Here is a 24,113-nt window from a genome sequence, read left to right on the forward strand (position 1 = left end):
TCTATATGGTAAAATTACCATATTTTCATGTATATAACCTGCAGATTATCTAATGGAGAAATAAATAGCCAGGCAACTGCCTCTTACTCCCTACTGTCTTAGCAATTGCTCTAGCACACAAGTCTGTTGTTTTCTGAAGGATCTGCTTACTCAAAAAACTCTTTCACTGCTAAACACCAGTGCTTACTACATTTTTCTTGGTATTTTTTATGTATCCAACTCAGACTGAATCATCTAGGCACTTAGTTAGGGGTTGTGAGTTTCAAAGGTTGCAGGTTATAAGTTTGAAAATATGGCACCTCTTGTAGTGTTTTACATGCTGAAATACAAGGGATAAATATGGTTTTGTTAAGGAAACATCTACTTATTTCTTCCATTGAGCAATGAAAGGATTAGAACAAAAAAAAGAATGAATTTTATGGGAACTGAGGGGAGCACAGACAGTTGATTCACTGGGGTAGGGGTGAGGGTTACTGGAGTGATTTATCAATGCTCATCTCCTGCAAACACAGGAAAAGGAGCATATGGGATATGCTCACCTGATCCTAACATACATTCCCCGCTTAATGCTTCAAAAAAAGCAAAGAAACAGAATAACAAAAGTCAGTAATGGAAAGTGACCAAGAATCTTTCAAGAGTTATTGAATAGTTTCCTTTAATTTGTAATGGTATGGCAGAATTACCAAGAAGTATAACCAGGCTATTTTTTTTTAATGTGTAATTTTTTTTTTCATGCAGTCATTATATTTTTATATATACACATACAAGCACACACACATGTATTAAGCTAGAATACAATTATTGTACCACAAAAGTTGGTCTTAACCTTTATGGCAATTCTGACTGATGAGTGGGAAATCAATATGCAAGAAAAGCTGAAGGAATTAGAAGAAGAAAAAAGGAGAGAAGAGGAAGAAGAAGTGAAAAGAAAAGTGCTTACAACTAAGCACAAGAGGACAAGCAAGTCTCTGTCTTAAGTAGCACTCTTAGACTCTTCTGTTTGGGCAAGGCTTGATAGAATGGTTGTTAAGTCTGATCTGCATGGGATACATCCAGTACGGGCTACTATGCCAAACCACCTCCTCGTTCACTGATCCTTGTCCTTGGGTCAAACTATCCCTATCTTTTCTATTATGAAAAATCTCCAACCCTATTTGCTCTAGATTTACACTTAAAAACAAAGGGCAAGTTATGAAATAAAAGGGCTACTGCTATCATCATTCCATCTGCAACACATTGCTACCCAAAGGTTTCAGACCAAGATCAACGTTGTGGCTTTACATGCTCCACAGCTTCAGGAACTGCTGTCACCTTTTTCACTTTACTCATTCTTAGATCACTTTATTTTGCCAAAACTCAGCACTCAGCCTTCTGGAACACTTCTAAAACACACTGGTGACTTTGTACTGTCTCTGCCCCCTTCCAAATCTTTATACTCTTTTGCCAAGAAAAAAGTCTCCGCCTTTCTTGACACCTTATTCAGATCATCGTTTTATTCAGCTCTCTTCCTTTGCTTCTGCTTTCTTTGGTAAAAACAGTCCCAAATCATTCAATGTCATTTTGTCCCATGGCTATCAGTATTTAGTTTCTTCTATTTATACTGCATGTTCTGCTCCTGAAGTATCTGTCTCCCATTTGGTCTGGGTTTTTTTAGAGCTTTTGTTTTGGCTTTGTAGCATTTAACTTTACAGTAGCCTACTTGTGTCACTCTGTCAAATGAGATCAGGCTATGCTTTTTTGGCTATGCATATAAAAAACCCCTAACCTGTTTTTTATGTTGTTTCTGTGTCTCATGCCACAGATAGCGTGGATTTGTGACATCTCGCATTGAAGCTATTTCAGTGTTGCTATTTATACAATCTTTTAAAACCAGAACAACAGATACATAGATACACATAGCAATTAGTCTTTGAGACCAGATTAAAAGTAATTTTATAAAGGTCAATGTAGAACAAAGATTCATAGTTTATTTGTACCACAGAGTAGTAAAACTATTTAGCACTAAAAAATGGCAACATCTATTTCTCTGAGCACAGTATTAAAAGAATGACTTAATATACTACAGAGTAAGAAATCACTCCTAAGCAGTAATTCTGTAAGACGATTCTGGATATAAAGAATTATATGCTAGAAATGGTGCTGTTCAGCCTGAATTTGCAGACACTTCCAAATACACGCGATTGTTCACACTACAAAACAACAGTCAAAAAACATATATCGCAATATGGCTTAACTTACTTACCAGGCAGATGTACTCTGAAAAGACATCAGGGGTGGGCTTAAAGCATCTCCTTTTAAAGTATGTACTGTCTGTGATGTTTGAGGCTGTGGCTGAGTTTGAGGCTGTGTCTCTGGCTGAGGCTGTGTCTGTACTTGGCTTGGATCCTGAGCAGGGTTAATCCATCGGCTCTGTCCCTGTGTCATCCACTTGCCCTGGATTCCCCACCGTGCCAGGTAAAATTTGCAAATATCATAGTTCATTGAAGAGTAATATAAAAGGTCCAGTACCAGCAAGATCACCACAAAAAAGCCATAGATCCACACTCCTAACAGCGCACTGTAGTTACTGTGAAAGAAAAAAAGGGAAAACAAAAACCTCATATATCAGTAATGGTCATTGTGTTAGTTTATCAAGGTGGTTTGTTTTCTTAACTATATAAATATAATATATAGATGGATGAAACAAAAATTTTTTTCTGAAGTACGTGCCCTTAAAAATTATTTATTATTTCAATCTCAATACTGCTATATGCATGACATGGGAAGTTTTGAAAAAATTAAGGCCCCGTCTTACAAACATTTTTATTTCTCCCTCTCATCTGTGTATCTCTATCAGCAAATACATTTGGTGTACAGTTAGCTTCAATACTTTAAGTGAGACACTGATATGTACATGATTGATGGGTCGTATGTCTTATTCTGCAAATTCTCACTCCCAGAGAGTCACCCTGCTGAACTGAGGGTTAACCATATGAAAATATGCCATAATAATTGAGACTGACGAGTGTCTATACTATTGAAAACATGCAATGCTGACATGCATTATAAACCACTTGTCTTAAAAGGTGTTTAATGTGCTTGGATTTGCTCTGAGTTTAATAATTAATTATTGCTGTATACAGAAGATACTAGTAGAAGTATAGGCTTTCAAGAGCAATGGCTAAAGAGCCCTTAGTTTGCTGGTAATAAATTTAGGAAAGAAGAACATTGACAAGATCATATTATACAATGCATTCCACAGGAAGGAAAATAATGTACTACATTTATATGTATATGTTGGTGTAGCTATAATGTGTATATATAGGTAAAGACCATGAAAATTACCAGCTGCTGATGTGGTGCACAGAGCTGTAAAGCTATGACTAAAAATACAAAAAGAAAGGGGGGGTGGAGGGAAATGTAGGAAAAAGTATAAGGGGTCAAAAATTTGGAGATCAAAAAGGGGAAGAAATGCTAAAGCTCTGCTGGAGATGCAACATTATTAAAAGAAAAATGACTGTCAGGTGTAAATGCAGTTTGGATTGGAAACTGTATGAGTGGGGAGAATGAGGTCAGAACAAAGAAGGAAAGAAATGGGTAAGAATGAGGTTGTTAGATATACAGCGAAGAAGGCTAATCTAGCCTATGAGCTAATGTGGAAGTATGCGAACCAGAGACTGTAAAACCAAGAGCAAGAAGAAGGGATAATAGTAAAAAATGTCACTAGGACGACAGTCTTGGATAAAAATTATATTGAGGTAGTAGATGGGCAACCCACATCTATGTGAACCTGAACTTACATGAGTACAATTGAACACACACTCAACCATGCTCTCTTTCACAGACATTCAGAGAAACTTTGACAGAGTTGTATTTTTATCAGAACATTAATCAGAACAGAAGTGCTGAGAGAAGAAATAAAGGCTGAGAAGACAGACATATTACAGATGCAAGCTAGAAAGATATTTTGACAATTTAAAAAATATGTCCCAAGCCTTTTTGGATCTAAATCATTTCAAGTCTCTGCTTTGAACTTTTACTTCCATTTAAACTTTTGTATGACACTTACATTTTATACTTTTAAAAAATCAGAATTTGAAACAAGAACTCAGGTAAGAAATCAGAATTTTAATTTCTGTGTTGTTGCCTGCCAGCACTTCAGGAGGCTGATTCTCCTCTTCAGAGAATCATTTTTCCGCTCCACAGATACAACATGCTTAGATTAAATGAGGTTCCATAGCAAATAACTGTAAATAACAAGAGGAAGGTCAGAGCTGTTAATAAGTCCCTTTCTCTGTAACTTTAGGATTACACAAGCCTAAGATTTTTAAAAAGATTTAGTAAATTTCCAGGAAGATTGGAAGTAGACAAAATATAGTGCTTCTGAAACCCCTTAATGCAAGAGTCTTTGCCTCTACTAAAGACTTACACATGCATGCCTTTGTAATGCATTAAAATCTTTGCAGTTCAGGCACTTGAAAGTGTAACAGGATCTGGTTAATCCAGGCTTCTCAGTAGTGCTACTCTTGACTTTCAGTGGATTTATTCCTATTGGGGTAAACTCTTCTCTCTTCCGCTCATATGAATAAAAGGGAAGTGAAGGCTGGAGAAGTCAGGAAGAAATCCACTCTAACAAATCCTTTTCTTCTTCATCACGAATGCAAATAGGATCCATTTTACAAATAGGTGGCCTGTATTTGATCCATTGTATGAATGGAAATATTAGAAAACGCGTTATTTTTGTTTTGGCAACAATGTGAAAGGCAGAAGCATTTCTTAGTTAACTCAAAAGAATTTGTTTGTATTATAGGTATTTCATTTCACCCATCAAAATTTTGGTTAGTGAAAATTAGAGCTATTTTGAGTGTTCTAATTTAAAAAACCAATTTATTAATCATGCCATATGTGAGTTATCCATATGCTCCTTCTAAATAACGTCTGTGTCTCAAAAATGTACAAAAATGAAAGACGGCTTTATTTTAATTAACAGTGGGACAACAGCACTATCAAAAGGGCCTTGTGAAAAATCACAAGCAAAATTAATAAGGAGTACGTTTTGTACACAGAGGGAAATTCCATACTTTGATGTTTTCTGTTTCTCAAACTATTAAGATGGTAGAAAATATTAATTTTGCTGATGGCTATTAATGATAGTAAAAATTAAAAATTTGCTAAAAAATTAATAAGATGTCTTAATTAGAAAATAAATTATTTTTCTTACACTGAATAGCAGTAAGGCCAGACACACAGAAAAGAACTAGGAATCAAAAACCTCCTAGGACTTACTCTCATTTCATTGAACTGAATGATTTACTTGTAAAAGTTTCATCTTGTAATCTGATTTTCCTGTACTTTTGTGCAGAAGTTTCATTTCAATTAAGACTAAAGTGTGAACAGATTCCAAATTTACTGAGATTCAAATTATAGGGGTTTGTTCCTTCACCGAGACAATCAAATATAAGTTGTTTTGGCGTAGCTGTACCTCCTCTCCCCTTCCCCAGCTGGAAAGCTTGCCCTGCCGTGCTAGGGCCCCTGCCCCTCCCACTCAGTCATTTTGGAGGTTTCTGTTTAGGTTCAACACAAAGTTTAGCATTGTAACACTGAAAATGACTTCTAAAGCAATGTTGCCCAGTCCTCTGCTGCTGCTGCTGGCACACAAATACAGAAGCTAAATCTGAAGTAAAAATTACAGGCAAATTTCCTTTTAGCTTCTCTGTGAAAAAAAGTAATTCATGGACCTATCAGAAAAGCTTAGTAGCTCATTAGTTTAAGATACGTCGTCTTATAGAAATAGGATGTATATCTGGTATAGCCATAATACAGAGCCTGCTTGTGTCAGTGGAAAGATTTGCTCTGACTTCAGGGAGCCTTGAATTGGGAGAACAATAAATACTTTTACCATCCATCTCCTCCTATTCCATCTACAGAATCCTACTTAGATTTCTCTAACATTCCTACACAGAAATGAAAAGATAGGTTCTTTTATTATTATTCTTACCCATGTGATTCCTTCCATCTAATTCATTAATTTTTTGAGACAGATGACAAGCAAGTTAGGACCAGGCTACATTTTTGTAGAAGATTTTGTTGTTTTTTATGTGCAGCACATGAACAGAAAATAATTCATTTGGGAATTCAGGCTTAAAAAACCCAACAAATCAAAACAATTGTGAGCAGAATTCTACAGCTGTAGTTTAAACGTGGGCAGATGGCCACGGAACTGTTTCTTGTTGCCCCAAGGAAATGCAAGCTCACATCCTAGCAAATGCCTTGGTACTTCTAACACTGAGGAAATCTGTGCAGTTTTTGCATGTACACCTTAAATGTGATTTTTTTTTCCTATTTTGTTTTTGCTATTGTCTCAAGGCCTTTGCCCAATCCTGTGTTTTCCTGTAGAATCAGTTACTGTAGTACCTAAGAGGTCTTCCCAGCTAAATCACATCTTTCTGCAACAGTTGGTAGTGGAATTGATTTTTTTTTTTCCCTTGTAAAGATGACACTCTGGGAGATATTTAAGCAAATGCCAGCTCTGCAGGGGATATGCTGTACTTGGAGAAAGATAGTGCTATTCTATCCTCACATTGCTTTCAGAGCAATGTTGTACTGTGGTGTGCAAAAGCCATGCAACCCTGAAAAAACTGGAATAAGAGATAAGGAAAAACATGGATGCATTATAGATTTCCATAACACTGTTCCAGTATCAGATTAAGGACCCCTAGCATAGTAGTACTGCTGATAATCCATCAAAACATGCATAGTAGAAAATCTGAGTATGAATACTAGATTCAAGTGAATACTATTTTTAACAATAGTTAAACATCTTATTAGACAGTCTTATGGAAAAACACTTTGGATGGCAGATCTTTTCTTGTCTGTTAGACATCATTGGTATTTCTATATTTAATGCTAAATGAATTGTTCGCATTCAAAATTATTATAGCCTGAATAATCTGCATGATCTCAAAGATATAGTAGCCTGCACTTAGAGTATTCTGCACTTATAAAAACATAGAAATCTTTTGTTACAGTAATGGAAAAAATGTAAACAAACCTGGCTAAAGTTATATTGTGTGACTGTAGAAGACGAATGTGTTTTTTCAGCTGTGCCATAATAAAGAAGTTACAAGTCACTTCATTAATTTTTTCCCTCAACTGTATTATAAAACAAGAAAGTTGTTTTGATGTTCACAAGAATGGCTAGGGGGAAAAATAAACCAAATAGTAATATTGAAATAAACCAAATAATAATATCGAATCACTCTTCCCTGAAAACTATAATCCTTTTTTTTCAGTTCATTGCTATTCCCATATCCTAAATCATTCTCCCCAGCCACAGTACAATAGGTTTCATCAGAATTTTTTTCAGTGGTGTGTGAAATTAGATCTAAACAAAGAGCTGACTTTGTTACTCTAAAGTGAACCCTGGATCTATCAGAATCCAAATAAAGTTAAATTATCACATATGTTAAATAAAGTCAGAGTGTATTACGTAAGATGCTTTTTGCAATGTTTTTAATGTAGGCATCTAGGCTTCACTTCTTTCTGCCCCTCCACAGCATACAAAAATGATCAGGAAATTTTCTATCAATCTCTGTGAGCTCAGGGTGAGATCTCTCTCCCTCTGTCTCACTGCACTGGTGGAGTGTTACATAGAAAGTTAGCATCTCTTCATTTTCCTGGCCCTGACTGATTTATTGGAAGTGATGTTTCAGGAAGTTACAGAAAGGCAATACTGGTTCTACTCTAGCAATTCTCTAAGCTACATCTCCAGAAGCTTTTTATTGTTTTTAACATGATTTCACATACCTTTGAAAAGATCAGCACATAGCTAATGTCCGCAGGAAATACTGAAGACTTATACGGTAAATAGTCTGCAGGTGGTTCTCAGCCATGAGTCTTACCAACAAAGACTACAGACTTAGCTTTTTCTTCATCACAACTGAATGAAGTGACTTTTTTTTTTTTAAAAAAAAAGCTTGCTAAATAAAAACTAATATAATACACTATGCTCTGAATATTTTCATTAAAATAAATACTGCAGTTCATAGAATACCAAATTACATTTTTCTCATTGAGAAACAGCTCACAAACAGCCCTATAAATACTTCTGTGGAGGTGCGCACACGTGTGTGTACATGCAGAGATGTGAGCAAGCATACAAACAGAATGCAGGAGGCAGAGAAATATTCTACATCCCAGGGCATATTTTGCAATCAGACTGTACCTGTTCCCCTGTGCATGTGTGCTTTGGGAAGTGGCTGATTGCCCTGTCCATTTCAGGTGAAAGGAACAACAGAAGGGTCTTACCTTAGTAAGCTCTGGCCATGACTACACAGAGTAGCTCCTGAGATATTGGAAAAAGCCTGATGCATTGGCTTTCTACTTGGCTGAATTACAATTGGCCAGTAGCATCCCAAATTCTGTGATGAAGCTGCCTGTTAGGCAGACTTGGTTGCTCAGCAGTGTTGGTGCAGGGTTTACAGAACAGTAAGGGTAGAAATAAAGCAAATTTACTGCATGCAAGACAAAGAACTGGGAAAGTGGGGGCAATAGCTACACTAGTCCATTCTTGAGATTCTCTTTTTATCACTCTGAGTGTGAAGCAGTTTCTGGCTCTGTCTGCAACTATGTACAGAGCCCTTCTGTCCTGAGAGTCCTGCAAGGACCTCTCTTCAGGCAGGCACCCAATTGCTGCCGAGGTAGCACGGTCATCCTAGTAAATAAAGGGGTAGCACATTCTACTTTTACCTTGGAGGGTATGTGGAGTATACATTGTGTGGGGGCATTGGGGCATACTGTGGTATAAACTCCACCAGGTTGCCTGGAGGCATGTATGTTGGCAGAGTTGGATAGCTCCAGGTGAGGGTGTTACCAGTTTCTAGATTGTCCAAACTGCACAAAGGGTGGAGAAAATGGAAGGCCTCTAACGGGCCTGTTCCACTTCAAGTGTCTCCCCAGTGTTCTGTGTGGTATGCTCTCGTGATGTTGCCAGATGCACTACAAGGCCAAGGCCAAGAAATTTCACCCCAAGGACATAGCTGCACATACAGTAACAAGATGGTATACCTTTAAATCAATGTGGATCTGTCTTATATAGGTAGAGTCTATTTTTGTCTTTCTTTTACACTACACAGTACACAGACTTCTTTATAGTAGGCGATTGTCACATTAACACCTGTAAAGTTAGAGTATGCAACTTCTACATCTATGCAAGATTCAAACTTCTCTAGACAGAGCTGTATGAGGAATGGTTGTTAAGGAAGATGACAGTTTGCTGACACCATGAGCTGGCTGCTGCTGGACGCAGCTGCACACAGTGAGTTAAAAGAGCCGACATCAGTATTCCAGCACTAGTCTCCTAGCAGCCTTGCACCTGCTTCCATAGGAATGAATGACAACACATCGACTGACTTTTGCACCACAGAAGAAAACACTAAAATCCCTGTTGTAAACAAAAATCAATAGACTGGAATTCCAGTTGTCTTTAATCTGCCCCTTCCTTGCCCTGGAGGGGCTGGATACCAGAATAAAATGCAGGGAAAAGCAGATCAATCAGAATTTGACCTTGGGGGTTTACATCAGCTGAAAGTTGCCCTCCGCACCCAGAGAAATCACAGCAGATTAGTGTGATCGCAATGTCAAATACTAAATAGGAGACAGATCGCAAGTGAAGACTTTGTTAAATAGGCAATCAGTAACAAAGATCTACTTACTACTTACTGGTTCTTTAGCAAAAAAGTTACTGACATGTATCTTAGGGGATAGGCCCCGGCAGTACGTGGAAGTATCCCAGGTAAGGAGACCACACTATGTTGGTACATACGCAAATACATTCTGTTCCCCAAGGTCAGTGATTACAAGAGATTTATATTCAAAATAGTGCATTTGGGTTGATATGGAAAATGTCAACTCCCTCCCTCTCCCCACTAAGGACAGCTTTGGAGTTTATTTTTACCGATATACATTTAAACATAGTTTGGATCAGATTGGGGTCAGGGGAGAGACTTTTGTAAGTTTTATATGTAACTTTATATTTGTTACATTTATATGCAACTTTTACATACATGCTCTCCTAGCAATGTTTATAGCCCAAGTCAAAGCAAAGAAAGCAATGCTAAAATATCCTTTCTTTTAGCAATTCTGTAACAGCAAAAAACCTTTTAGTAATGTTTTTCTGTGTGTGCAATTACTCTAATTGCTTCCATCATTAAGTATACCTCAGACTATGTTATTAGACCAGGAACAGTTTGGTGAAGAGTACTTTAAAACTCATTTACTTACTTATGCATATATCCATCTGCGTTCCCTGTTAAGTTCATCTGCATAACAGTCTGAAATTCTGTCTCATTGCAGCAGTATTTAAATACTGTGTTGTTATGGTGACAGCAAAAGATGTAAGATTTATTGTCAGAAAGACGGGGGCAGTGAAAACCAAAGTGGTAGCGACCTTTGTAGTCCGTATATGGCTCGCAGACCCGAAAATGTGCGGACAACACTGTAAAACAAAGAACAATAATGGCTTTGTGAGTCACTTGTGTTATCTGTATGTTACGAACTATAATTTTTCATTGGTTAAGCTTAAACAATTGTTGTTTGATTTCTGAAAAACATTAATATTTCAGAACTTTCAACATCATAACTTTTAATACGAAAAGATTACAATATTTAGCCTCTTGTATTTTGATTTTTATTGCTACTATGTTTCTGATTACTATTATTTCTTCTAAGGGAAGAGAAGACATGCCCTCCATGCCATGAAGCACAAAAATATTTAGAGAAACATTTTCGTATTGCTGTTCTAAATACATGGATATCCATAAACACTCAACAATGTTCGTGTTTGATTCTCCTGACATGACTTCATAAAAAGTCTGTGTAAGAACTGCAATAAAAGTTTGATGTCACTTGATTTACAGTCACTGTTCTTGACAGAAAATATCTTCTCTACTGTAAAGGTCATTCTTTGGTAAGGATTATTCTGCCAGAAATAGCTATTACAAAACAGTGTAACAGATCTGAACAACTTTGAATTTGCAAATAGATGGAACTAATAGCAATACAGCTATTCCTGGGAGTTCTTACATTTCTCCTTTATTAAATTCTCATGTAAACTGTTTATTACATCCCTGAGAACATTTTTTACAGGACTATGTCACACTGATTTCACCATCACTTTTCCCGGTAAAAAAGGAAAAAAAAAAAAAGAGAAAAAGTAATGCTCTCCATATGTATCCTTTGAATGCAGACTTGAAGCTGATTGTTGTGTGGTCACAGGCATGTTACACCTACACGGTAAAGCTGTGGGCAGATGCAAGCTCTCTGACCATGCTCCAAGCCTACTGGTTGCAAACAGCTCTGAAAACCTACCGCGCAGACCCACCCAAAGGCCTTACGCTCTAAGGAAAGTGAAACGTAGAAGTCAAGAGTCTGAATACTCTTAGCAGTGAAATGATTTTACTCTGATTAGAGAACAGAGGCACAGCAACGCTGTGGATAGCTGCACTTCATAAGGTTACACCAATTAATAAAGGATATTCACTTTAGACTGACAGAATTAACCCTTGTAACTTGGTGTATGATTTTTGTATCAGTATACCATTACAAGAGGTTAGAGATAATGACTTGCATGGATTTAGCTCAACTGTATTATATCTCTCTGCACATAGTCCCTGTTGATCTGTAATTGCATCTGTGTACCTTATCTATCTAATCCTCATTTCTTTCTATGTTGCTTAAAAAAAGCCTATTCCTAACACTTTTCCTCCCTCAATTTTATAAAATATATTAATTTCAAGAATCTCTCGCTCTCTTTCTGTGGGTCTAGTCACATTTTAAGGATCATGACAGTGGAGATTACTTCTTTATTTGTGCGTATAGAGGGAGCCTAGAACAAAAAACAGAGTACTAAACTGAAGAGAAAACAAGGTAACTTGTACTGCCCTCTGAGTGAAGTAAAACCACTCTAAACATTTTACATATATATGTACGTGCACACACACTGGCATGAGCACACGTACAGACCTGCCATCATTACTTAAACAGAAGAGAAAATCCTTTTTGTAGATTAATTCAGTCAGGAACTGAAAGTGCTAGAAGAACACTATTTCTAAAGGAACACAGATACTGAGAAAACTAATTGCATATCTGTTCTTGCCCTGCCTGGGAAGAGTGTGTGTTCCAAATCTGAGGGTGCTAAAATCAGCAAAGAAATTGTCTTTCTTTAGACTTAGGTTTTCAAAACCCTCTAACTCTTTCAAAAAATCTGTATGTTCAAATTTTGTTGCAAAATCCACAAAGCATGTAATTGCATGAACATGTATTTATCGGAACAAGTACTTAACTTCCCTGCACCCCCCTTAATTAACATAGCAATAATGAAAGTGTTCCAGGATTAAGTTTTGAAAAAGCTCAATGGTTGTGGTTGGAAGGGAAGTCATTTGGTCCAATTTCTCTGCTCGAGCAGGGCCACCTAAAGCCTGTTGCCCAGAACCACGTCCAGATGGCTTTTGAAGGATGGAGACTCTACAACCGCCCCGGGCAACCAGTGGCAGTGCTCAGTCACCCTCACAGTGATAAAGTGTTTCTTGACATTCAGTGGGAACCTTCTCTGTTTCCACTTGTGCTCGTTGCCTCTGGTCCTGTCACTGGGCACCACCTAAAAGAGCCTGGCTCAGTCTTCTTTACATCACCCCTTCAGGTATTTATATACATTGGTAAGACCCCCCTGAGCCTTCTCTTCCTTAGACTGAACAGTCCCAGCTCTCTCAGCCTTTCCTTGTATGAGAGATGCTCCAGTCTCATCATTCAGTGGCCCTTTGCTCAACTCTCTCCAGTAGCTCCATCTCTCTTGTACTGGGGAGCCCAGAACTGGAGATATCACTCCAGGTGTGGCCTCACCAGTGCCGAGCAGAGGGGAAGGATCACCTCCCTCGACCTGCTGGCAGCAGTCCTACTAATGGAGCCACAAAGAGCTTTCCAGCCAGCTGGCTCCCAGCGTATACTGGTGCCTGCAGTTGTTCCTTCCCAGGAAGGTGCAGGACTTAGCACTTCTCCTTGTTGAGCTTCACAAGGTTCCTGCCAGCCCATTTCTCCAGCCTGTCCAGGTCCTTCTGGATAGCAGCACAACCCTATGGTGGATCAGCCACTCCTCCCACTTCTGTATCAACAGGAAACTTGCTGAGGTTACACTCTGTCTCATCATCATTTTAACTATGGATCATTGTTTTTGGAAAAGTTAAATCTAGAAAATAATGGAAAAGACACGTGGCATGGGAGAAATTCACAAACCAAACAGAACTTTTAACTAAGTATTTGATTTCTAACAAGAACATGAGCTTGATTCAGTTACTTAAACACAGGTGTCCAGTGCCAGCTAAGATTTCCCTAGACTGTTCTGTCTGGTGTCCAGCTTTCAGTGAAGAAGATGCAGGACTTTTGCAGGTCTGGTGCACACATGGATGATCAGGGACAAGTCAAATGGCACTAGATGTGCATGGTTAGGCACCTTTAAAGGGCCCTGAGTGTTTTGTAAGTGTTTGGTATCAGCTTGCAAGGGTGTGTTACATGCATGCGTGTAGTTCCACTAGTCATCATTACTAGGAGAAAAGGTGAGTCCATGTCTGATATCAACAAACAGAAAGTAAGTCTTATTATTGGACCTAATAAATGCAAGTGAAGGGGTAGCCTTCATAGTGTACCGCTGCACTTCCAATAGTGATGTTTATCCATGCTATTTTTATTTCTAGTATCCAGCAGAGAGCACCCATCTAATCCTTCTCTGATAAATGGCCAGCTTCAGATGCTTCAAAGGAAGATACATATGTGCTATATCAAGAAAGCTGTGCAATAAACTCTTTAGTAAGAAAACCATCTTTCCATTCTTCTCCTTTAGGGGTTGCTTATGTCCTGAACATTTATGTTTGGGTTTTTAAGCCCCACCTTGTCCAGTGTTCTCTCTACCCAGCTGAAGGATAACTTTGACTGAACCTACAGATTTCTTATCAGAATTAGATGGCTTAATGTATGTACTACTTCAGTTGCAGCCAGAGAGAAAATAACTGAATTAATCAGTTTGACATTTCTCACTTTTTAGCCATCTTGACTTATTCCTTCTTAGTTGGAATATCTTCACTTTGATTATATCAGCTGTTCCTGGGAAACAAAATTTTCTTTCATACCTGCAAAGCCTCAGAGTGCAACACAAATTTTGTTTATCATGCACTATAACAGAATCACCACTCTTTTTAAAATGCAGGTTTAAAGCCTGTTATGGCTAAAGATATATTAACTTAGTTTTCCTTTTAAAAGTTACATTATTACAACTACTTACATGTTACTAATTTTTGAAGCCTCCAGTATAGATGGTGGCTTCAAGTTTGGGACATTTTAATGGAAGGTATTTATTGCTAGAACTAGCTTTGCAAATAATAGGATAGCAAAAATGTCATTTTTCATATGTTATTACTACAACTTAGCTGAATGCACTCCTTGTGTGGCTAGTGCAACTAGTAAGCGTTCACAAATCCTTAAATTGCATGCCATTGTGATCTTGACAGTGTTGAACTAAAAATCAGTCTAAAGTTTCAGTAGTCTCGATCCAATTCCATCCTTTTTTTAAATGGAGCCAAAGCCTACCTACTCTGAACTGAAGCCTTTCTTTTCAGCATTATTTGTTCCTGCCCTGAGAGCATTTTGCTCATATTAGGCAACTGCATTTCCTTCCTAACCACGCAGCTACAGCTGCCAAACTTCATCCTCATTCTGAGCCACGACCTTGGTATCTGACCACACTTCTGCTTCACTGTCACTGTTGCTGCTTCTCTCCTTTTCTGACACACGGAAGACAGGACTCTGAGAACAGCTGCTCTAGGAATTTTTCTGTTACTTGTGCCCTTACTTTCATTCTGCTTGTAGAGCCAGTAAAAGTTACATTTCCAATTGTTAAGTGCGCTTTTCAACCATGGATACAGATTATAGAAATTTAGTACTCAGACTGTGAATCTTAGTATATCAAAGACTTGGAAATAAATCATGATCTTACAGACAGAAGTCTGTAAATCAAGAGAACTCAAAAGGAGTCTTGCCATTAGATTTTTATTTCAGCTCAGTTTAAAAATGATGTTCATATCATTCCAGTGAGAGTAGCTTCCTTTCTTTTCCCCATCATTCTCACTGCATAAAGCCAGTAGTTTTCTTTTATAGACGTTGACCTGTCATGAACAAAAAAAATTACATTCATGCTGGCTGCAAAATAATAAATAATAAAATGTGTGTGAGTTAGCAATGACCTAAACCCACTCCTACAGATGTCAGTAGTAAAATTCCACAAGGAGCAGAGTTAGACTGGGATGAAAGGTTTGTGATGATTTCAAATTAAGCCTGTACTCTACATATTAATAATGGATGTCAGATAAATAAAATACTAATAGCCAAGGAGCAACAAGAAGATAAGGTTCACATTTACAAAGACAATAGTTTGTGATGTTAATAGATAAATTATGTAAGAAGTAAAAGCTATATGTAATTAGTTTCAAATAAAAATATTGTACTTCAAAGGCAGTAATTTTCTTCTAAGAGAAAAAAATATCTGAGCACGGGCTTTATGTTTGGGTTTGAGGGAATAGGTGTGTATATATACACCAGTGGCTGACTACTTCTATTTGTACACATGGTGTAATCCCAGTGTGCCATTCGACTGGAACATATCATATCATGACTGGAACATATTATATCATCTTGAGGAAAATGGTTGGAGAAGTGAGGTCAGGAGGTCTGTAGTAGAATCTCCCTATAAAGAGTGGCAAAGGTTTGAAAACTTTAAAAAAATCAACAGAAGAGACTGGAGCAGCTGGAAAAGTTTTGTGATGTTTGATCACTGGGATACATTCACTGAAGTCTTCTTGAATAATTGGCTTCATTTGTGCACCAGGGAAATAGCTTTCTGAAATGACTTTAACCTGGATAACAACAAAGAAGCTGCTACAATCCCTGTGCCTGATCCCAGTACATAGGAGGAGGGTAGTTACATAACTAGGGATGCAGCGCCATACATAGGGATATCAGTGGAAGGACTCTAAAGGAAAATAGTGTTTTAAGATTAGGCAGAGAAGTGGTCTAGTTGATAATAACATTGTTAGCAAAAGGACTGGGTCAGTTATAGCTAAATAATGAACTATCATTAGCAAGAATCAACTTGAACACTTGCAAACAAGCAATGAGGCTGTGGGCAGCAAAACACACGCTTGAATTAATTGATGAGGATCTAACACTGAGTATTATAGGCATTATGCAGAGTAGTAACAAATCTTACTGGAGCACAATGATACTTTAAGATATATAATACCTGGTGAAGTTTTAAGTATGGTGGTTAGAGATGTGATGTAGTACAAGGGAATAAGGAGCAGCGATGGAAAAAAAAATCTTTTGGGATTAAAAAGTGCTTCAAGAATGGAGGATAAGTGAGGTTGTGCTGAGAGTTAAAAACTTGTAGGATCAAATCTATTTGAACTAAGACCCTTTTAAATGAAATTTTAAAATATACATCCATAGATACAGAAAACCTTAATGTCATAAAATAACTCCTGAAGAACAAATGCAACTAATAATCTTAGCATTCGACTAATTCTCAATCTAACAACCGACAGATTTCTGCACAAATCCTTTCCGTGTGCTAGTAGCGAACATCTAGGGCAGATCTACCAAGCATCAGGAGAAAAATATCTGGAACCACTTCCTGGTCCAGTCAATTCTTTAGATTCAGGAAAATAACATAATATTTGCATACCATGATGTCATGCATTTTTCTTTTCTATATATAAGACAAGTTAGATTGTATCTAACATGTATTCATCTCAAGAATAGCTGAAGTTCCAAGTTCAATCTTTCACATGCTTACACACTCTTGTGTACACATATAAAAACACACAACTGGAACCCAACTTGCTCTGCTTCCAATAGATGGTTATTTTGCAAAATGGTTGGATTGTACAGTGGTGTAGAGCTTGCTTTTTTCTTTTAGATGAACTAAAAAACTAGCATATCACAACAGTAGCTTTGTTTCTTTTAAATTTTCAGCCTGATTTACCATGTCAGTGTCCCATCACCTTTTCCTTCTTAAACTGAATTGTCAATTGCATTTCAAGTTCTAGCTTCCAGTTCTTAAATACAGAGAGGCTTTATTTATTTATTACTCAATTAACAATCCATTTGATCTTGTTTGTTTTGTAGGAACCCAGTATTAAATTGCAACTAATTTTTCCCCGTGGCACACACAGGTGAAAGATAATTTCAAAGTATAAAAGTTACCTGCTGACAAGAGTAATGAAAGCAGAACCATCAGCACATTCAAGGACTGTTGACCACAACTTGTCATCGTTGGCTTTCATCGGTCCATTAGAGAATTACCTGTTTGACAAGATGCGACGTCATAATTAAGTATCTGTTTCATCTCACTTTCATTGTTCAAACTTTTACTTCCCCATAAAGCTTTGGTAAAATTACGGAAAGAAGAAAAAAAAAAATCACATTTTTTTTTCTGGACTTAGAAGTGAAATAAATTCTTCTTTCTATGATTTCATTAAAATTTCTTTCTAATTTCACCACAAATGTATACAGCTATTTACATACTTTTCATTAACCCAGAATAGAGATGAATCATATAAAGTCTTTATTGTATATTCACACCTCCCCTGTAATCTACATTCAGCAAAACTGTGCTTGTTTTACTGTCACAAGAATGAGCTGATGCATTACGCCTATATGGACTAGAAGGATATAAACAATATAAAAATAAATTGGCTGCTTTGAAAGTCAATCTGGTTTACCCCATTAGAGGGTGCAGTCGTTCAGAAAGTGGGTTGAGCAACTGAGATGGTTGGAAACATTTCAAAAAATGTCTTTTCATTAGAATCAGAGCATTTCATGGGATTATTATTTCTTGTTTTCCTAGAAATGAGGGTGAGAAGTGATGTAGTTTGGCTGGCAGTCATCATAAAAAGGCTATCCTAGTTTTTTGCAGAACAGCCCCACAACTGGGAGAGTCCAAATGCATCTTATATCCACATCGATTCAATGTCACCAGCTGCACATTCTATAGCTCTAGCAGAGGCTCTGTCCCAGTGTTGTCATCAACATCAGCAGGAATGTCTCGTACCCTGTCATGTTGTCACTGTAAATGCAGACTAATGCTGGAGGTATAAGGTCTTCAGCATCCTGAACTCAGGTTGACATCAAAGAATAATAAAGAGGTAATTTATTGGTTTGTACAACAACACTGGGAGCTTGGGCTATAAACCAGAAAGCCTAGGTGGTGCTACTGAAAGCTGGTGGGGTGAGTCTAATTTTTGGGTTGTTAAGAAAAAAATTGTTCTAAGTTGTTTATAAAGGGGCAGCTTGGAAAAAGAAAGAAAAATGGTAATTTAAGTAAAAAATCACACTGTTTCTGACAGCTCAAAAGCAACATGATGCCAAATGCTTACGAAATCAGTGCTGTATCATTTTAATACTTAGTTGTTTACTAATAGGTGTCTACTACAATCTACTGAATCAAATTAAAATCCCAAGACAATCTCACCTGCATGTAACAAAAGGGAAGGGGATCAAAATCAACATTATCATGAATAACTAAAATCTGAGTAACATATGTGGGCACAGGAGGGGAGGCACAGTGCTTATCTAAGAGGTATTTAGAGACAAAAGATTTCTCACTAACAAAAAATGCTGTGTCTGACACAAGCAGATTATCTAAGAAGTCATCTTAGCATATGAAAAACACAAACCTAAAAATCAGTGTAACTTTTGTACAAGAAATCATGTTGTCTGCAATCATGATTAACATCCAAACCACTGTATTCGTAGCTTTAAAATAAGTGAGTTCTTCCAAGAGGAAAACAATTAGAAACCATAACACCATAAGGGAAAAAACCCAAACAAACAGTGCAGAAAACTATGAATGCTAATTATTTCTCTAAGCATCAATCCTATTTGAAAAAGCCGCCACCTTTTTTCAGAAGGAATATCATATTAATTAAATCACTAAGCAGACTTAAAGTTAGAATTGCATAAAAAAGAATAATACTGAATATAAGCCAGAGGTTAAGAATGTAGGAGTTTAATCAAGAAAAACAGATACAAAGAACAAGCTATTGCCAATATTGTTAGGAATAAAAGGAGTAAGATTTTTTTCCTGAGTAAACCAAAGCTGCAGGAATTCTGATAGTGATTCATTACTAGAGGGAAATCTTGGCTTTAGTAACAGTTAATTAAAAAGAGATCAATAAGCACTTCTGTTGTGTATCTGGAAAGAGACAGGTGTTTGGTATAGCTGAGACTATTAAATATTTCCATATCAAGAATAATTTAGGATGACATTAATGAGTTGATACTAAGGTTCGTAATTTGATATTTGCAATTCTGTGTAATTTGTATCAAGTCATTTTAGAAGAAAGAGCTGGCAGGGAGACATACATAGCCTTTTTTCAGTTTGTTGGGACACTATGGCAGCTTTCAGAGGACCTAAAGAAACTTAATAACATTTTTAGAAGTAAATAAGATAATCCAGGTAATTACAAGCTTGTGATCATGATGGGGATCTAGAGAAAACTAATGGAATGGTTAATATAGAATCCAATTTGTAAATAATTAAGGAGAGTAATATAATTAATACATATCACACGGGCTTATGGTAAAGTAAACTTTACTTTTCTCTCAGTGTTGTTGTTCATGAAGGTGGCTTAAAGATAGTAACAATAGAGTAGATTTCTGTAAAACATCTCTCTCACTAGCATGCACTTTGACCAGGCAGTGAGAATGATGGGGGGGTGGGGTGGCGGGAGGAACACCTATCAGTTATGGAAGACTAACTCAAACTGGAAATAAGACATATGTTTTTCAAAAAGTACAGTCTTGCCAGTAATTGAGTACATACAGCCTTACTGGTATTTTTTTAATCAGTACTGCATGCAGAAATCTAGAAGCTTTTCAGGGAGGGAAAGATTTATTCAATTATGTCCAATAGAACCAGCGGCAATGGAATTGGCATTTTAATCCAAGTCTTGTGATGCTTATATTTTATTAAGTGCCAGCTGGGAAGATCAGAGCAAGAGACTACAACAGTAGAGCCACACATCAAAGGCCAGGAGAGCGACAGAATCCATTGTGTATGTATACACATATACATACCAGGCAAAGGAGGCAGGAGACCTGCATGGATGAGCCAGGAGCTTCTGGAAAAACTCAAAGGGAAGAAGGAACTTTACAGAATGTGGAAAAAGGCACTGGCAACTTGGGAGGAATATAGGCATGTTGTCAGAGTATGTAGGGATGCAATGAGGAAGGCTAAGGCCCACTAGGAATTAAATCTGGCAAGGGATGTCAAGGACAACAAGAAGCAAAAGGAAGACTAGGGAAAATACGGGCCTGCTGCTGAATGAGGTGGGTGCCCTGGTGATGGAGGATACGGAGAAAGTGGAGTTACTGAATGCCGCCTTTGCTTCAGTCTTTACTGCTAACGGGAATCCCAGACTGTGGAGGTAGGAGAGAAAGTCTGGAGAAAGGAAGACTTTCCCTTGGTCAATGAGGATTGGGTTAGAGAACATTTAGGTAAATTCAACACCCACAAATCCATGGGCCCTAATGGGATGCACCCACGAGTGCTCAGGTCGACAGAGGGTATCCTCCCCCTCTAGCATGCCTTGGCGAGGCCACATACGGAGTTCTGTGTCCAGTTCTGGGCTCCCCAGTTCAAGAAAAACTGGGAACTACTGGAGAGAGTCCAATGGAGGGCTATGAAGATGATAGGGGACTGGGGCATCTCTTGTATGAGGAAAGGCTGATAGAGCTGGGTCTGTTTAGCCTGGAGAAGACTGAGAGGGGATCTCATCAACGCTTATACATATCTAAAGGGTGAGTGTCAAGAAGATGAAGCCAGACTCTTTTCAGTGGTGCCCAGTGACAGGACAAGGGGCAACGGGCACAAACTGGAACACAGAAAGTTCCATCTGAACATGAAGAAAAACTTCCTTACTGTGAGGGTGACCAAGCACTGGAACACGCTGCCCAGAGAGGTTGTGGAGTCTCCTTCTCTGGAGATATACAAAACCTGCCTGGAGGCGATCTTGTGCAACCTGCTCTAGGTGATCCTGCTCGAGCAGGGGGGTTGGAGTAGACGATCTCCAGAAGTCCCTTCCAAGCCCTACCATTCTGTGATATTTGTGATGATAAGGAAATGCTCCTATTTTATAACTACTGCTTCAGTGATCACTGAACTGAACGTGACCATTTTTAGAAGGACAGAGATACAACTAACCATTCACCACTTGACCACTTTGAATTTATTTTTTACATGCTGTTGTCTGACTAAAGCAGTCATATTTAGTGCAGTATCATGAGGATGTCTCTGAGCTATTAGACCTCAATCAGCCAGGTGGAAGAGATGGGAAGAACAGGTTGCAGGCTAAAAGAAAGTGCCTAGATTGTACACATATTTCCTAATGCTAGGCCACAGAATAGAGATGATAGAAACATGGTAATTAGCAGTGATCTAGCTGAATAATTTCTTATGATTACTGTTAGTAAAGACTGACATGGCACTTTGAAATTAGAGAATTACATTTGAAGGAAAGAGGAAAGGTAGTTCTGGTGGTAGGGGTTTTTTGTTTGGTTGGTTTTTAAATAAAATTTGAGGGCCTGGAAGCTAAGAGTTTTGTAAATCAGTAATTTAAAGGGTGGTCTAATGCACCAATTTTAAATTTTTAATGCACCATTTTAAGCTTATTTGTGGTCAGGTCACTGTGGAGGGAAGGAGAATGCCTATCCTTTTCCACATCCTTTGAGATTCTTAGCCTCACATCACCTCCTCCTTTCTGCTAGCAATCACAAGTCTCTCTGCAGCTACCATCATAAAGAAGACTAAAGAAATGGTTGAGGAATCACAGTTTTAGAGGCTTTTTTCAGTCTGTGTTTCAAGATGTCTACTACGAAATAGAAGAAATGGTCCTCATTTCCTAAAAACCTCATGTTTTTTTAAGTGCTTTGCTACTCTTTTCACAGAATAAGGATCATGTTAGGAATATTGCTTTCCCTTGCAGAAGATGCAACAATGAATGATTCAAAGAGACCAAGGTTCAAAGGAAAGGTGCTGTAATGTTATGATCAAGGAGAACAGACATTAATATGAGACACAGCAGGTGGGTGGCTTTTTGCTTCTGCCAACAAAGAGCCTGCAATTGCACTGTAACTTCTAATCTCACCATCACTACAGAAACTGAACTTGTTTGCCTTTAAACTCTCTCCTCTCCATGGACTTTAGGTGCACGGACCAGATACAGGTCTCAGATCATTACACCAGATTTTACATTTACTTACAAACAGTGACATTTTAGCTCTTACTTTGCTGCTACGTACGTTGCTTTGGTTATCCTTATAGTTTTATCTAGCTGTCTTTTCTTGAAGGGAATCAGTGAATCATTGGAAAGAAAAGCTGCCAAGAGAAATAACCATTTCATGTGGCAAGATTTTTATGTAGAAATAATTTTCCCTTCACACTGAAGGAAAAGACAAGCTCTGTTTAGAAGAGAAGTTTGAAAAACATTGCACATTTTGCATTTTTTGGTTATTAGAAAGAACAAAAGAAACTAGCAAGAGAATCTATTAAATATATCAGCACTGCCTCACAAGTTAGCTGTGTAGAATAACAGAAAAGAAGGCAACTCAAGAGATTATTTAATCCATCTTTCTGTCACAGGATTAAGTACATCTAAATCATTCTTAGCAGAAGTTCACCAAATCTCCATCACCAGAGGGGTTTTGCAGCCTTCTCAGGCAATTCCCTTCCAGTGTTTCTCTAACCTCATGGCTAGAAAGGTTTTCCTATGTCTAACTTGCAGCTACTTTGCTTTGATTCAAGCCCATCCTATCTCCAGTGGGGCTGGAGAAGGATTTATCTACAGATACATTGGTTACACCTCTCTTTGCATCAGTCTTTAATTAATACACACAAAAAGTGCTATATCTTCACTCAGCCTTTTCTTAGGCTAACAACTTCCACTTCCTACAATCTTTCCTTAAAAAAGCGTATTTGCTATACCTCCTATACCTCCTCTTAAAGCTGGCTCTACACTTTATGGCAAGGTTGTGCATGTAACTTTAGCGTCATTTTGGTTTCAGTTGTTTATATTTTCTTAGTGCCCAGAAGGTCCTAATAAATACCACAATAGCTGCCAACTGTTCCAAGGTAAATAAAATTACAGCATTACAAAAGTGCAGAGAGCCACAGAGCTTCTGCCAATTCTCATAGTTCACATAGGTATATCTCTGTTATACCAAGATAGGTACATCTACATACAGACATAACTATATAGGTAAAAACATACCACCACATGTGACATAACTGAGGGTAACTCTCTCTTTTCACACAATCTTAGTGAGTATCAATGACCTGGTCCTGAGAAATCATGCCACAGCAGCATTGTAATGATGGGCTGCCCTCTACTTCCTCCATTCTCTTGGGACACGGTCATCTTTCACAGTTATGACTAAATGATACCTAGAAAAGCTCTGATTTCCATAATCTCTTATTCCCCAGTCTCCTCCTGGAAAACACCCTGACTAACCTCAGACACATATTAGCTTTGCTGCACTTCTTACATTGTCGAGACAAGGAGGATTACCAGCAGGGAAATGGCCTCCTCAACCTATTTGCTCATCTGAAGGCAAGAGACAACACTGGTTGCATTGTGGCAGCAGTAAGGGGATGAGTAATGCAGCCAAGAAAATCACAGTGGTTGAGAAAGCTGTTTAAAATTAGATGGAAAAGAAAAGGCCGTGATCCAAACCTCACTTCTAGTCCAGCTCTGTTCACTTCTCACATTAAAATAGGCTTAAAAATGCATCTAGTATGAGTTCCTGAATGCTATTACAATGAAATTACAGTCTTGTTACAAAGGCAGCAATGTAACTGGCATGAAAGAAAACCTGATTATTGAGAAAACATGTGGTTTCACACCGCAATAACCTCAAGAAAATGTTTATGAAAAACAGATACTTGTTTTCAGTTGACAGTTGTCTTACTTGAAACCATTGAAACAACCTATGAAAAGGAACTGCTGGTAGAAAACCTTTTGGATTATAGTGCAGCA

The 24,113-nt window shown here is 37.9% G+C and overlaps 1 protein-coding gene across 6 annotated transcripts in view; it reads right to left on the reverse strand.

Annotated features, from left to right (window-relative positions):
- Positions 1-24,113, reverse strand: part of SHISAL1 (shisa like 1) — a 202,169-nt gene that overhangs the window by 26,764 nt on the left and 151,292 nt on the right. For 4 of the 6 annotated variants that reach the window (XR_012836563.1, XM_075760061.1, XM_075760032.1 and 1 more), the window contains exons 2-4: positions 17,284-17,382; positions 10,261-10,474; positions 2,243-2,566 (exon numbers count right to left, since the gene is read on the reverse strand). Coding sequence is in view for 5 of the 6 variants with exons in the window: in XM_075760061.1 (XP_075616176.1) it covers positions 2,243-2,566; positions 10,261-10,474; positions 17,284-17,350 (605 nt within the window). In the remaining variant the exon portion in view is untranslated. Of the gene's footprint in view, positions 1-250; positions 320-535; positions 570-2,242; positions 2,567-10,260; positions 10,475-17,283; positions 17,383-24,113 lie in introns of those variants that run through there. The other 2 variants (XM_075760051.1, XM_075760024.1) reach the window with 2 other exon arrangements.

The sequence above is a fragment of the Balearica regulorum genome, chromosome 1 (assembly GCF_011004875.1).
Source record: "Balearica regulorum gibbericeps isolate bBalReg1 chromosome 1, bBalReg1.pri, whole genome shotgun sequence".
NCBI lineage: Eukaryota > Metazoa > Chordata > Aves > Gruiformes > Gruidae > Balearica > Balearica regulorum.